Source organism: Rhinolophus sinicus, linkage group LG01 (genome assembly GCF_036562045.2).
Source record: "Rhinolophus sinicus isolate RSC01 linkage group LG01, ASM3656204v1, whole genome shotgun sequence".
NCBI lineage: Eukaryota > Metazoa > Chordata > Mammalia > Chiroptera > Rhinolophidae > Rhinolophus > Rhinolophus sinicus.
The window spans coordinates 191,038,372-191,054,884 of record NC_133751.1 but is presented as its reverse complement, the minus strand read 5'-3'; the positions used below and the strand labels follow the sequence as shown (position 1 = coordinate 191,054,884).

Genomic DNA, 16,513 nt, shown 5'->3' with positions numbered 1-16,513 from the left:
AGTGTAAGAGTCTAGGGAAGGAAAAATAAGAAGATATATATACCAATTCCCCAGAACTGGGCAGGTAAAGGCAGGCCCAGGAATAAGCAGAAAGTAGTGAAAATTTAATATGGTTAATAATCTCAAGATTGAATCATTAACAGCACGATTAGGAATCCTACATATATTAAACTCATACTGTCTATTTGAAGGGGGAAAGGACAATGACTCTCCTCCCCAAATTATCTATGGAGGAGCTGAGCCCTGGAAGGTAGAAACTATCCACGCAAAGTCACAGCACACATACAAATGTCAAGAATTGATGCTTTTGGACGTCAGGACCATGGATAATTTGTTGTTCTTTCACCTTTTCTCATTTTCTTTCATAAATAGGTACAAATTTTGTAACTCATTTATTTAGCCAAACATTTACCTAATACCATGTGTCAGCCATTAAGCTAGGCTGTAGACTCTAAATATACAAAAATTAATATACAATCAACACCTTTAAGAAGTTCAAATAAAGAAGGTAAATATATAAACAATTAACAAAATATTGTGGTAAGCAGCATATCCTTGAGAGAAGATAGCAAGCTGCTATTCTGGGTTGAGGCCTGAGGTACTGGCTGGTAAGTACTGAGAGATAAGGACAGAAAATATCTGTATTATAGCCTAGAAACTGTGACGAAAGGAAGTGGTTCTCTAGATAACTGGATTACAGAAAAATACTTATCTGCCTTTTCTCACCTGTGTAAGTTCGATTTTAAGCTGAAGGTAATGGAAAGCCATTAAAACAAAGGTTTTTAATCAGGGGTCCGAGGACAGCACCAAGGAATGTGTGAACCCCCAGATTATCAAAAGGTTTGGTCTCTCTCTCTCTCTCTCTCTCTCTCTGTCTCTCTGTCTCTCTCTCTCACACACACACACACACAGAATCACTGCCTTAAAGAATTTTAGCAAGGGAGTGATGTGATCAGATTTGTTTCTTAAAAAATCATTCCGGTAACAGAATGCAGAATGGACTGGAAAGGTATACGACTAGAATGACAAAATCAGGGTCATCTCAGTGAAGCAGGATAAATGGAGGCCCACATAAAAGTAATGGCATTGGGCAGTGCTAATAAGAGTTAACTGTTTTTTAAAGCTTACCAGGTGCTAGTCACTCTGCTAAACATACTTATTTTAAGTATCTCAGTTAACCTTCACAGCAACCCTATGAGTTAGTTATTATTACTGTCCTTTTACAAATGAGCAAGCCAAGGTTCAAAAGGGCCTGACCTTGTCTAAAGCACACAGTTAGTAAGGGGTCCACAATTAACCCTGAACTCTCAACCACTCTCCTACACAGCCTCTGGAAGGCAGGTATTTGTTATCGCCACTTGGCACAGAGCAACTTGCCAATTTTAACCACTATTAAAAGGAAATGCTTGGGGTTTGATCCAAATTTATCTGACTCCAAGATCAATGCTATTTGCTACTATATTAACCTGAAGCAAAAGGAGTAGATTTGAGGTAAATCTAATACAACTTGGTAAACCAATCAGATATGGAAAGTAAAGAGAAATGATGGCTCTCTAGAAAAGCAGGTGTCATTCGCTGAAACAGAGAATAACAGCACGAAGAGGGTTGGAAAGGAGCTTGGAAGGAGACAGATGATGAAGTCCTTTCTGGACATACTGAACAGACACTGAAGATTGCCAATGGATAGGATGGAAATACGTTAGATGCACAGATACTTAGCAGTTTTTGGAGAGTTGTAATGTGAAATAATAAAAGGTCTTAGAACATGCATTTCTCAGGCAATATGGCATCATGGCTGAGAGCAGAAGCTTTGGAGTCAGATTGCCTGCATTTAAATCCTTACTGCAACATGTAACCAGCTATATATGATCTTGGGCAAGTTTCTTATCTTCTCTAAGCCTCTGTGTCCTCAGCTTTGAGATGGGCTAATAAAAGAAGCTACTTCCCAGAATGGTCATGAAGACCCAAACAGGTAATACATGTGAATAAAGCACTCAGCACATGGGTAGCCGTGTCCAATCAATGTCAGCTCTTTCGGAGGAAGAGTCCTATAGAACGTTAACAGTCAAGGTTGGTGGGGAAAGAAAAGCAGCCCCGAGGAATCTGACAAGGAGCTGTCCATGGTTTAGATGGAAAATCCTGGAGAAGCTGAAGTTAAGGAAATACATGAGTTTTAAAGAGGCAATGAATTCACAATGTCAAGTGCCACAAAGAGGTCAAGAAGGAAAAGGACTGCCAAGCTGAAGTAAGCTCAGCAGTTAGTGTCTTTTGGAAGACCCGTTCCAGGGAAGCAATGGGGGCACAAGCCACGCTCACAAGTGCTGGGAAAAGAAACAGTGTAGACTCTTCTTCCAATCAGCCTGGCTTATGGAAGGAAAGAGGATGACAGGCAGTCATCAGAGGGGGGAAGTGAGGGGATTATTTTGTTGTAGAGGAAAGGAAATAAAATGTTTATGTGTGGAGGGAAAGGAGCTGGTACAGAGGGGGAAGCTGAAAATACAGAAAGTAGGAAAAAATTATTAGTGGACTAAGGTACCAGATGAGACAGAAGACGGCATCTCAGGACATAGGTGAAAGGATTAACTTGGGACAGCATGAGGTAACCTCTTTCACTGAGACAGGAAAGAAGAAGTAAAGGTAGAAGCAATAGATACGTTTTTAGATAAGACGGGCCAAAAAACTGAGGAGTTCCCACCTATTGGTCTCTGTTTTCTCTATAAAATCATCATCACCATCATAGTCACCGCAAATGTGCCAGGATCATGATTAGGATTTTGTAAATCATTTATTTCCTCACACTCTGTATTCATATTGTGTGGGAGGCACTGTGCTGGGATCTAGGGATAAGACAGTGAACGGCATATATTACTCAATTAACGCTCATGACAACTCTAGGATACAGATATTCCTATTATCCCAATTTGCCCATGAGGAAATTGAGGCTTAAGGAGGATAAGCCACTGCCACCTAAGGTCGCACTGCAGAGCAAGGCAACCAATTCACATGGAACTGGCTACTGAAAGTAAGTGGCAGGGAGCCCTAGGGGACTTGAAAAAGTAGAAAACTTTAGGCTATCTGGATAGAGACAAAAAAAAAAAAAGAAATAATCAAGATCACCTAAGAGATAGTTGCACAAGCAGGATGAGACCTCAGATGTCCTAATTCTCAGGCAAGTTCCCTGTTCGAGAGATGAGATGACATTTTCATTTCAACAGTGTCCAGCAACATTAAAGGAAGCAATGATTTTATAGAAGGGTAATATTTAGTACTAATATTGGACTACAATGTCAGATGCTGCTTTTACCCTCTTGAAATGAAGAAATCACTTCTAACACTAGGGATTCAACAGGTTCAGCAGGAATAGTAGATCTCAAGTGGTCAATGTTTTCATTAATAATGACATTATTATTGCTTTGGGTTTTGACTACTGCCTTCCCTCCAAATAGTTCAAAGTGCTTTATTTAATATCTGTGATTTCATTGTTATAATACCTCTTGAGATGAGGATGTTTTTAGATGGAGGATGTTTTTAGATGGAGAAACTCTCATCAAGGTAAATTTATTTAAGCAAAATCAGATCAAGATTGACAAAGCTGAAATGAAAACTAGTGACCCCAGCTCAGGGCTCTTGTCTTGGCCTCTGACAGTTCCTGAACAGACATTTTCCCACTCCCCAATCTTAACCCCTCACCCTTATACTAGAAACATGTACCCTTGACACAGGGATGCTGAATATACACAACAAACATAGCTAGTTGTTAGCAACTTTTTTCTCCTTATGGAGAGTACCTCTAAAGCTGACTGGAGCATTATAAAAATGAAGGGCTTTAAGAACCTTGCAGAAGGGACTGAGTCACTCTTCTTGAATACAGGAGGTACTTAATAAATATACGTTAAATGCATCATGTTTGCAGTTCCTAAAAACTTTCTGAAGTTTTAAGAGTTCTGAAGAAAGGGCAGTGAATAGGAGTACGCGTAGGTGTGTGTGAGTGAGATCGTTCTCAGGCTCTAGGCAGATCACTCTGCTGTCGCAAACCATGATGGGAGCAAAGAACAAAGTACAGCCAGCACCCTCAGCTTCCTGAAAAGAGTGAGTAGTAGGATTAGAGCTGAAGGTATAAGCATAGCAGGGATCAAGCCACAGAACAAAAGCCTTCTGGGTCTATGTGGGGTTTTTTTTAACCAGCTAATTTACATTTTAATCAACTGGAAGAGGGGAAAACGACCCTTTCTTTCCCACAAAAGTAGATAATCAAAATCATGAACTGGAGCTTTAATACACAGAAAGAATAGCCAGATGACTGCAGCGAGACTAAAGCCAGGCTGTCCTGGGAAGAAAGGGACTCAGAATTGTATTGAACTGTTCAAAATACCAATCCAGAGGATATAGGTGGATGAGGATAGTAGAAGGAAAGTGGATTTTTAGGGACAGTCTTCCTACGTAGAAGGCATGGGAGCCTAAAGAGAAATATAAAACTGCAGGATGTGTTAGGAATGCACAGGATAGAATCCATCAACCCCATGATATTTTTCCCCCCCTGTTCTGACAAAGGGTATTGACCTCTAAAGAGCCACAGAAAGCACAAAGCTTTGTATTCAACGTTGAAGATAATTCACTAAATGTAAAAACGTACAGAACCCTGTGAAGATTTCTAGAAATTACTCAATACTCTTGCAATGGGGCATTTATAAATAACAAACGTCCATAAAGATACAGTTGTAAAAAGGAAATCAAAGAAAAAAATTGTTGTCTAAACCTGGATCTCAGAATGAACCTAAAACAATGAATAGATCATTTTGATTTGGGGGGAGAAGTCACCAATAACCAAACCTAACCCTGGTAAAATCAATGTTATACACTCAAATGATTCTGGATAACCAAATGCAACTTCTTATGGTTTGTTTTTGCTTTGCTTTGAATGGAAATGGATACAGATTTTGAAAAAATCTGATGAGGGGAAAAAATAGCTACCTGAAAGCTTGATTTAAAGATTATATGAAAAGCATTCTGTAGTCTTTAAAGTACAAATACCTCACTGATGGTATAACCCAGTACATCACTGAATAGTAATAGCTTAACCGAAGGGCCAGGTTTTTCATTCTTCCTGACATTTTCTCCAAAAATATCACTATTTTCCTGACACCTAACCTCCCAACCTAAAACCTAAAAATTTCACCTCCTCCCCCTCAAGCCCAGAACCCTATTTTAAAAATGGTAAAATTTAGTCTTAGATATTAAAAACTGTTTGGCCTACTCCATATATAATTCACCAAGAATTTGCTCAAAAAACCCAGAAGGTAGCTCAATATCCCAAGTGAACAGCAAGGATAAACTACACCTGCAATGGACAGATATGAGAAACCAGTATTTTCAACGCCAGGGTCAAATATCAACAGGTTTCTTCCTTCCGCCTTTGTGATTCCACACACCCATGTATAATCCTTAATTCCAGAGCCCCAGTCCATGACGAGCACCAGCCTTATGTACTCCAAGGTCAAATGCAACTACATTGAGTACTTACTTGTCTTGGAAAATGTCCTGAGCAGTCACTTGATCCTTTTTCTTGATGGCTTCAGTCAGAGGGAAAAGGGTCTTTATTTTAGAGAGAGGAATCTGACATCTCGCTGTCACCTCAGTGGGGGGATCCAACATATTCAAAATATGCTGCTGAATTGTGGGCAGAGGCTTCTGGGGATGTAAAGCTCTGCACAGCAGACACTGTGGAAAAGGAATAAGGATTTTAAAACACAGATGTGGACATCACAGAGGGCTTCATTATACGTTTCTGATCAGGGATCCTCCATGTTTCGTTTGGGGGCTCTGAGTCCGACCACAGGTAAGTGAGAACAGAGAGACGGCCCAGAAACTCTGTGGTTAGCAGGACGTGCATAATGCCCAAACCAACTAGGAGACAGACCCAAGCCTGGCAGCACTGCCCACTGAAGCCCTCCTGGAAAGGAGTCTCATCTTGTAAAAAGAGGCTGATACTTCACTACTTGGAGAATACACAAGGTTCCCGAAGACACACAATTCCGAGAGCCTCTGACAATGTGGGATTATAACTTTTGGGTTATAATCCTTTATCTCCCTTCACTACACTCTGCTTTCTCCTTTGCTTAGTCTTAGAAAACAATGTGTGGGGGAGCTGCCCATGCTCAGTGGGTCCCAGGAAGACATCTGTGGGACACCTGAGAATACTGGTCTGGTCCGAACCTCCATGGAGTGCGGGTGTAGGCCATTCTCCACCAGCCCATTCGTTTCTGCCCATCTCCATGACTACCACTCTTGTCCAGGTCCCATCACCTCTCACGTGGGCTCCCACCCTCACCTTCTAACTGGTCTCCCCTAACTAGTCAGCTGAAAACAAGCTCCTGACCACGTCCTAAAGTCACACATCATGTAGCCCCCGCATGCCTCCCTTAGCACGTCACCTGCCACCCTCCTTACTCACCATAACCCAGCCACACAGGCTCTTCCTGTTTCACTCTTATCCAAGCCCATTCCAGCTTTGGAGTCCTGTACTTACTGCTCCCTCTGCCTTTTCTGCCTGCCCCAAGATCTCAACAGAGCTGGCCCCCTTTCATCATTCTGTTTCTGCTCAGTTATCATCTCCTCAGAGGGGCTTTCCCTGACACTATATGAAAGAGTCCCTCCTCCCCTTCCTACCATGCAGTTATTCTCTATAACTAACCTTGTTTTATATTCCTCACAGAATTTATTATCTAAAATTACCTTATCAATTTTTCAGTTTATTTGTTTATTCCCTAACCTTCCGCCTGGAAAGTAGAGATCCTGTTTGTCTTGTTCACTGCAGAATTCCAAGTGCTGAAAATAGTGTCTGGCACATAATGTGCACCTAACAGATACTGGTTGAAGGAATAAAGTGCGCTTTCTCAGGACTCTTTGGCTGTGGACAGAGGTGTCAGGAAGTAACACCAAGAGTGGGGCCAAGGTCAAGGCCAGGGCAGGTTCTCCATTGCTTTACGAGTGGAAAGTCACTTCCATTCAATCACCCGTACTGCTTTCAGTCCACTAAGCCAGGTCCTGGCAGGACTGGTTTCTGCCCAGAAAAATAAATACCCTACGAGGAATATAGGAAGGCAAGCAAAAAGGTGAGATACCATTAAGAAAGAGAAAAAATTAAACTATCACTTCACTGATGTTTCCTTTGATTGCTAGAGAATTAATTCCAAGAGTAGGTTGTGTTAGGTCTCTGAATATTAGAGACCTTGACTTAACGTTAGGTCTCTGCATGTTAGGTCTCAGAGACCTTGACTTACAGACAGAGCCATGTCTGCAAGACAAAATGTATGTTGGCCGGCACCTGCTGACAGACCCAAACTTGTGATAACAGAAAACACCACAAAACAGCAACTGGCTTACAGGCAGTCAGCATATTCTGTTCAAACAATGCTCCCCTGTCAGCACAGCCCCTGTAAAACCCTCTTCACCCCTCCCTCGGGGCTGCAAGTCTCATTTAGGTGTGCAGCCCGGACTGTAGCTATCTTTGCTCCGTCCTATATACTTTTCTCTCTTACAATAAAAACTTTTTTAACTTGCCTGACCATGCGCGTTCCTTTACAGGCCGACCAATCAGGTTGGAGAACAGGGCGCTTACTATTCCCACCTTTAAACAACTTATACATTAGTAATTTTGAAGAAAAACCAGAGAGCTATATGGCTCCAGTAATTTCAAAATACTGTTTCCTAACATAAGATATACGATTTATACCACCCCGTGGACTGTTTTCCTACCCTGTATAGAAATACAAGCCAGAAGTCTCCATTCTAAGAAATAAAAGATACTTAGGCTTAAATAGCAACTATCATCCGAGAGTCCATGTTCTACTAATTCAGCAACTCCTGAGGTAGGAATTAAGTACTGATTTCTTCTAGAAATTTTGTGTGCTGCTCCCTGTTTCAATACACCAACCACAAGTCTTCCTTCTCCATAGCACATTCAGTTGGACTCCTGTTTTCCTTTTTTCTAATGATTTGACTTTCCCTGGAGCATCAATAACATCAGGCCTGTTTAATGTGAAGCAAAATGGGAAACCAAAATGATCCCAAGCCCTGTGAATCTACCTCCAACCTGCCTCTGCATAATTTTTAATTCACGGCGCTCTCCCTCAGGTTGTTAAAATACCTAAAACAGCTTAGAAAGCCCTAACGATGTAAGCAGTAAGCAAACACTCAACACAGACTACCTTTCACATTCTGGAAGTGTCTATTTGACATTCAATTGACTTTTTTTTGGAAAAGAACTAGAACAAACCACGGACAAATACCCTACCCAGGCTCCCCACTGAAAAACATTCCAGGTTTTCAGTATGAACTCTAGCAGTGTTCATACTGTTATTAAAGAACAGCAATTCTTTCAAACAGTGTCATCATCCACAAGTCAGAAACAGAGGACCTACAAGGGATGCTCTAAAGCAGGGGTGTCCAAACTGCGACCCGCAATCCATTTTTTATTGGCCAGCAGCAAATTCCAAAAATATATTTAGTTTACTTAAATAAACCAGGTGAGGCAATACGTACTTCACCTCGAGTGAGTGGCCCGGCTGTGTCTTTTACCGCATATGGCCCTTGGTGAAAAACGCTGAAAAAAGTTTGGACACCCCTGATCTAAAGCATCAACCTCTCATATTTTCTTAAAGGTCAGCTGGAATACTTATAAAATTAATTCAATCAAAACATCCCAATTCATTTATTAAAATGTTATGATAAAGTGACACTTTTTAGTGGCTCAGAAGCTGAAGGTCAGACTTCAATCTACTTATTTCTCTTTTAAGCAATTATGATTCTTCAATGTGATTTTTACAATTTGAGAGACTAGAGAAAAAAACTGCAAGTCACATGGCTAACATATTAAGTTAGTAGTATGTTGATTTTAGCAACACTGTATCAATTATCTAAAGGCAGTTTTAACTATACACTGACAAAAGATCGACTTTTCAGCATTTCTTTCCAAAATTAGAAATAAATTAACCTTCTGCCAACAAATTATTAATCTCTCTCTCTTTCCCCTACTCCCAGCTCATTTACCCTGTTATAAATATTTCACCTAAAAAGAAAGTCTTCCCGAGTTCCACGTCCTCCTATAGCTTACTCAGTCCTCTTCTCTCTTCCCCTTCCTGTTTCTCCTCTAGCACTGAACCTGTCTCCGCCCCAAATCCTCCGCTGACGCTGGGCCTTCAAAGTCCTCAGATGTAACTACAAACCCTAAGGGCCCTTTGCCGTGCTCCTTTCTCACCAACGAGCAACGTCTGATTTGTGATTCTTCTGGACACTCTTGTCTTCCTGTGCCTCAATAGGCACCAGGTTCTCCTAGTTCTTTCTACCTCTCTGACTTTTTTTGCAGGGTGGAGGCTGGAATGTCTTGTTGTTATTGTTGTTTTTAAAGCATTTCTTTTTATGTCTATCCCTAACTGTCCACTCACATGTTGACATTTAGGACTTTGTTCTCTCTTCTTCTCACTCGACATACTCTCCCAGGTGACCTCATTCACTTTTGTTTCCACCTATATGAGAAGGGCTCTCAAATCTATACATTTAGTCCTGAATGCTCTTCTAGGCTCTGACTTCCAACTTTGCCCTGAGTGTCTATACTGGGATAGCCAATAGGTACCTCAAATTTAACACTTACAAAAAAAAAAAAGAATTACCTTTTCAGTCTGTTCATTCTATACGCCTCATCACAATTAATGGTGCCACCATCCTTCCAGTCAGCCAAGCTAGGATCTTGTTACTTCAATTCTTCTTATTTCTCATCAACTACCATTTAATGCCTTAAGTCACAACTACTCTCCCTTCTAAATTTTCTCCTCTCTACTATCTCTGTCACTGCTTTAATTCAAGCCTTCATACGGGCCACTGGAGGTTACCTAACTGGTCTCAAGCCCATCCCCTATGCTCCATCAGCTCTTTTCTAAAAATCACGTCACTCACTTGCTGACAAAATCCTTTTGTGATTACCCACTGCCTAAAGGATAAAATCGAAATGCTACTTACCTACCCTGCCACTTTCCCTATCATTTTCCCATACAGCCAATTCTCCAGCCTCATGAAACTATTTGTGGATCCGTTAATATATCACACTTCCTCATGTTTCCAGGCTTGTGCATATGCTACTTCTTTTTCCTGGCATGCCCTTGTCACATCATGAATCCTCTTTTTTCTTCAATGACACATTCCTAAGTCACTAAATTACAAGAATCTCTCATTCTTCTTATTCCCACAGTATTTTGTAACCACCACTGTTGTATCTATTGGTTTTATATCTCTACTCCCGTCACTCCTCTGGAGGGGTCCTTTCAAGTAGCGAGCTTATAGTATCCTTAGCACAGGGCTCAATAAATATTTGTTTTAAAAACAGTGAATTCAATTTATAAATGCCCTAGCGATGACACTTCTTTATACAGATAAGCCATATTAAAAACTCTATCCCACAAAAGAAAACAAAGTTGATAAATTGTAAAAATCAAAGTTTCCAGTTCTTAAAGCGCTGAAAGATAACATTGCCTGTGTTCTTGTATCTACTCCTTAATCCAAGAAACACTTCCTGGAGATAAACAGAAACCATCGTGAGCATATCTGCCATGTATTAGAAGTTTGACTTTTCACCATAGTTGTTAGGTCTCTGAATGTTAGAGACCTTGACTTAATGTTAGATCTCTGAATGTTAGGTCTCAGAGACCTTAACTTACAGACAGAGCCACGTTTGTAAGAAAACGACAAAATGTCTGTTGGCCTGCACCTGCAGACAGAGCCAAACTTGCTGTGGTGACAGAGCCCCAGAGAGCAGTTTCCAGGCTCTCGGCCTCACGTGAAAAGGTGCTGGCTCAGGTAGTAAATGGCCATCAACTGTGATTGGATGGCCATCAGCTGTGACTAGTTGGCTGTCAGCTGTAACCAGTGAGCCACTGGCCACTAATATAACTGCTGTGGCTACGCTAGCAGCAAGTGGGGACTAGCAAGAAGATGGTGCTGGCAAGCGCGGATTGCAGTTAGCACGGCGGATTGCATCTAGCAAGTGAGGTGGGTTGGCAGAGAGAAGTGGACAGCAGGTTGCGGATAGTGTGGCTCCTGCTTCCTGTGTCTCCAACCCAGCCGCCAGTGAGAATATAGTGGTATGACTCCCCATCTATGGCTCCGTGGGTGTTCCTTTTTGGCCTCACCATGTCCTGCATTCTTATGTGGGGAGTGAGACCAGAGACCCTGCAGGCCAACCTGCACGACACTTGCGATAACAGAAAACACCACAAAACAGCGACAGGCTTACACGCAGTCAGCATTTTCTGTTCAAACAATACTCCCCTGTCAGCACAGCCCCTACAAAACCCTCCTCACTTCCTCCCTTGGGGCTGCAAGTCTCCTATAGGTGTGCAGCCTGGGCTGTAGCCATCTTTGCTCTGTCCGACAGACTTTCTCTTAATAAAACAGACTTTCTTAAACTTTCCTAACTTGCCTGACCATGCATGTTCCTTTACCAACCTACCTATCAATAGCAACCTGTTTCTGCAAGCTTTCCACACCAACTGGTCTGCTCTTCCCTTCCCTACAAATGGCAAGATCTTTGGGTCTTGAATACCACTTGTCAAAAACACCAAAGGATTTTATACAAGTAATTTAGACTTGGTTACACTTAGAATACTAAAGTATTCACTGAGTCAGACCTTTACATATTAAAGTTCATATTTCTAATTTTAGAACAAAAAGTTTTTTTTCACTACTTAAAGGAATTATAAGCATTAAAAAAAGCAGGCGGGCTGGCCCGGTGGCTCAGGCGGTTAGAGCTCCATGCTCCTAATTCCGAAGGCTGCCGGTTCGATTCCCACATGGGCCAGTGGGCTCTCAACCACAAGGTTGCCAGTTCAATTCCTCAAGTCCCGCAAGGGATGGTGGGCTCCGCCCCTTGCAACTAAGATTGAACACAGCACCTTGAGCTGAGCTGCCGCTGAGCTCCCAGATGGCTCAGTTGGTTGGAGCGTGGGCTCTCAACCACAAGGTTGCCAGTTCGATTCCTCGACTACCGCAAGGGATGGTGGTGGGCAGTGCCCCCTGCAACTAAAATTGAACACGGCTCCTTGAGCTGAGTTGCCGCTGAGCTCCTGGATGGCACGGTTGGAGTGCGTCCTCTCAACCACAAGGTTGCCAGTTCGACTCCCGCAAGGGATGGTGGGCTGCGCCCCCTGCAACTAGCAACGGCAACTGGACCTGGAGCTGAGCCGCGCCCTCCACAACTAAGATTGAAAGGACAACAACTTGACTTGGAAAAAAGTCCTTGGAAGTACACACTATTCCCCAATAAAAAAAAAAAAGATTTAAACAAACAAACAAAAAAAAGCAGGCAATTTCTCCTATGTAGAAGATCGCTCAAAATTACAATAGGCCCTACTATGGACTTGAGTTAGTTAAGGATGCTCTGAGAAGTGAGTCAGAAGAGACAATCCATGGTCTCTCCATCAAACAGCCCCCACCCTCCACAGGAATAGGCCCTCCAATCCTCTGTGGGGAAACCTCTGCCTGAAAAAGCTGTTTGTGATTTTTTTCAGCTTTTAGGGGTTCAGAGAAGCCTGTGTCCTGCTATCAACAATTTAATCCAGGACTGGAACATTCCTTCCCCTTCAACCCTGGTCTATTCCTCCCCTTCCTCAATATAAGTCAACAATCTTGTTTCCCTTAATCCAATCTCCACATTCCAATTCCTTTGGCCCAAGATTCAGAAATCCATAATTTATATTTTTCTGTATTTTACTTACTCTATAATAACTTTATACTATAACCTCTTTATATGGCCTCTATGCTACCTTGAATTATGAAATTTTTGACAAATGTGGCATTGGAACACTTCTTCCCTAACGGTGATTATTACACAGTTCATAAAAATTCTACCATTTGGATATAAAAAACAAAGACAAGTCTGATTCACATAAAATAGAGCAGAAAACCTGGAAAAAGCATCAAAGAATCTGCTTTTTACTAAACCCTTTTGTTTTTTAATAAAACCAAAAGTCTTTCTCCAGAAAAAAATTTAAAAGCATTATCTAGCTTTACTTTTTTCTTTCTAAAAGCTCAGAGTATCTTTCTTTTTTTAGTGGGAAGAAGAAAGAGTTACTGAGGCCCTAAGAGGATCAAAACATTTGTTTGGGACTGCCAATTACCCTAACTTTTCACTCAGTTCACTCTCATCTACAAACAAACAGATGGGTTAATCTCTCCTTTCTCACCTGAAATAATCGCTGAAATTGAGGGTTTGGGATTTTGGTGCTTGGAAACAAGTCTTCAATCCTGCCCTCTTCTTCATCTTCTTTTACCAAGCTCATGGAGTCAATCAAAGCATCAACAGCACTCAACTGTGCCTCTGAAACAGGATAAACAAAGAGCAGGGAACAAAAATGACTACCTACATTATTTTCCCTTAAAACAAATGCTTTCCATCCATAGCAATATTGGCAGGTTATACATCCTGGTTCTACCCAAAATATTCTGTACTTATGCAAATCATTTACCTGAGTCTGTTTTCTCATTTGCAAAGAGTTATTTAGAGTAGCTGGTCTCTTAGGTCCTTTCCAGCTCTACCATTTAGTGAACTTTTGACAATGGAGTATCGTATCAAAAGCAAAAGAATTTATTCCAGAGGAATGTACCACAGCCACACAAAACCCAACTTGTATATGGCAATTCAAAATATTCAGTATTCAATGAATTAATATTCAAAAAATTAGTAAATAGCTAAATGAGAAAAACATTTTAAAAAAGAAAAGGAAATCCTCTTTGGTCATGAAGCATTAACTTTATAAGGATTTAACATCATTTGTATCAGAGTATACCAACGTAACAGGAAGACATCACTGGACCAGAGTGAGTAGATTCCTTCACACTCTCCTTGACTCAGAATGAGCTCCTGGCAGTCTGCACATATGCAGACCTGCGTACATGTCTTACCCCACTTCACTCTAAAGATCGCTGAGAGCAGAAACGTGACTTCCTGGTCTTTGTCTCTCCTAACACCTAACGGAAAGCAAGTGCTCCTTGATAAGACCCTACCAAGTCAGTAGAAATTACATAGCTCAAAGCAATGTGGATGAAAGGCAACTGTCCCCCAAAGGCTTCCCCGTAAACTACCACGCGCACCTTTCATTCTGCTGACTCATACAGCAGTTCAGCTGTTAAAAGCTGAAGCACTATTTCTGGGTCATTCACAGTCAGTAGGCAAAAGATAGGAAAGAAGAAGCGGTTCCTAAAATAGTTGATTATACTTCTCTTCTTCACCTTCTAAAATACCCCTTTTGTACAGCTACTACAAGATGAAAGAGTGTACAGGTGTTTATCATGAGCCGCTTCGATCCCATTTTTGGCTTTTCCAGGGGAGGTTTTGGGCACTGGCACAACCATCGCCACCTTAAGCTGACTGTTGTAGGATCCACCTGGCACTAGTAGGAGGTGGTACCTGCGGTTTCCATTTGCCACTACAAGCTGGTATCAGGCCAGATCATTTAAGCACTGCACACCCCTAAACGTTGACTTGCGGACTACGCCAAACAGTTTTAATGAATCATTTCCCAATGGAGAAAATGCAAACAAAAATACATTCACTCCCAGGAAAACAGATCAACAGATCAAGAGCTATTGAATGCTTCAGATCCTGAGTGAATGACATATGTCTATAATTTCTGAACAGAGTTCTCTTTTAAATGTTCTACTCATTTAAAGTTTGGAATTAGCCAGAGGGAGAGTTAGACTCCAGAGCACGCTGGCAGCTTCTGTATGTTGAAGTGCATACCTGGCTCCACCGTGATGCAGAGGGACTCATTCCTAGAAGAAGGTAAACATACAAGCCCTAGGGGCCATTTGATTCTTGGCTTTTCCACTGCACACTGCTCCCAAATGGTTTAACCAAAGAAACATACAGAGAGAAGCCAGTTCTGAGACTCAGCTCACAATTCCCTAGTCCTACACTGACACAGATTTAAACTTGTAAACTAAAACACCTGCTCATCCTGGTGTGTTCTTTATGGTATGTTGTCTATATTTGGCCCACTCTTCTATTTTCTTACAACTGTGTGAAACTGGGAGCTCTAGAGAAGACAGGATCTGTGTGTGTGAGAATCATTCTGTGTAATACCTTGACATTTGCAGCCAAATGCTGAATAAAGGCCTTTTCTCATCGATCTTGAAGTATTAGGTTAGTGCAAAAGTAACTGCGGTTTAATAGATTAACAATAATTGCAAAAAACGCAATTACTTTTGCACCAACCTAGTAACTCCTACAAATGGAACAATGAGACTTGGACTGTTACTGTAAACTACAAAGCAGGGGCAGGCAGTAAAGGTAATTTCCAGCACTGTCACTTTTCAATTACAACGCATTTGATGTAGGATGCACTCGAGTCACAGGCTTCACACTCCATGTCAATTCACTTCAGCAAAGGACAAACGTTCTGCTCACAACTAGAGAAAGTCCATCCACTGCTAGCAAGCTTCTCCCCAGGTACAAGCCCTAAGTCTGAGGGGGAACCTAGAGAGAGTACTCGAAGAGTTCACAGAAAACCTATCCCTGCTACCAGAAAGACGCAAGACCTTTATAATCATTGTGCATGGAAGTAATTCGGATCTAACTAATTCCACCCTGTGAAATCCTGGCCCCAGCGACTGACTGCAGACAGGTGATTTCCCAAGAACAGTCTGTGGTTAGAGCCAATTAGTGAGCAAAATGGAAATAAACTCACCTGTGGGAATGAATTTCTTATTATTTTTCAAGGATGGAAACATGTATTGCCGCAAGTCTTCCATGAAAGGCAGCTGCACATACACTAAACACTAATGAGAAAGAAAGGAGGTAAAAGTAAAAACAACTAAATTAATGGAAACATATAAAACTGGTCCCAAATGCTGTGAAAGTGTCACAACAAAAGTTATTTCAAAAATCAGATGGCTCAACGCTGGTACATGGAAAGTAAAATGTTTTGATTTCCATTATTAGCTGTACATAACTGCAAACAGTACAAAGAATATTAAACATAAAAGAAATGCCTCAGAGAAAGACTATCAGAGAATACCTACAAAATGCATGACCACTAACTACTACGAATGAGAAGAGTCAAGGTGATTGGAAAGTAGACATGCAAATCAAGACATTTGCTGTCTCTCTCCCAGTTCTGCCACAGTAAGTTTTTTGAGAAACAGGAAATGGGAAGGAATACAGACTTGCATTTTAAATAGGAGAGCCCTAACTAAACTGAGTTTCACAAGGATCACAACAAAATCACATCCTCAACATTTATCTACAGTAAACAAAGGTGGTTGTGAAAATAGAGGTCCTCTCTCTTCCCACTAGGTTCTGACACATGAAGAAGGATGAGAACCAAGAGGAGGTCAGTGGATTGAGCAAACAGAAGGCCGTGATTAACCTGCACTGATTTGCCTTAATAAAAAGCTCCTTTACATACGTATATTATGTTCTTTCATTGCAACTGAAAGCGTGGTCCACAGGCCAGCAGCATCGGCA

At 41.4% G+C, this 16,513-nt stretch overlaps 1 protein-coding gene across 1 annotated transcript in view; it reads right to left on the bottom strand.

Moving 5' to 3' along the window:
* The window catches only part of XRCC5 (X-ray repair cross complementing 5), an 82,164-nt gene that overhangs the window by 38,684 nt on the left and 26,967 nt on the right, over nucleotides 1–16,513 (bottom strand). The window contains exons 12-14 of the mRNA XM_019727052.2: nucleotides 15,735–15,825; nucleotides 13,233–13,366; nucleotides 5,522–5,718 (exon numbers count right to left, since the gene is read on the bottom strand). Of these exons, the coding sequence (XP_019582611.2) occupies nucleotides 5,522–5,718; nucleotides 13,233–13,366; nucleotides 15,735–15,825 (422 nt within the window). The remainder of the gene's footprint in view (nucleotides 1–5,521; nucleotides 5,719–13,232; nucleotides 13,367–15,734; nucleotides 15,826–16,513) is intronic.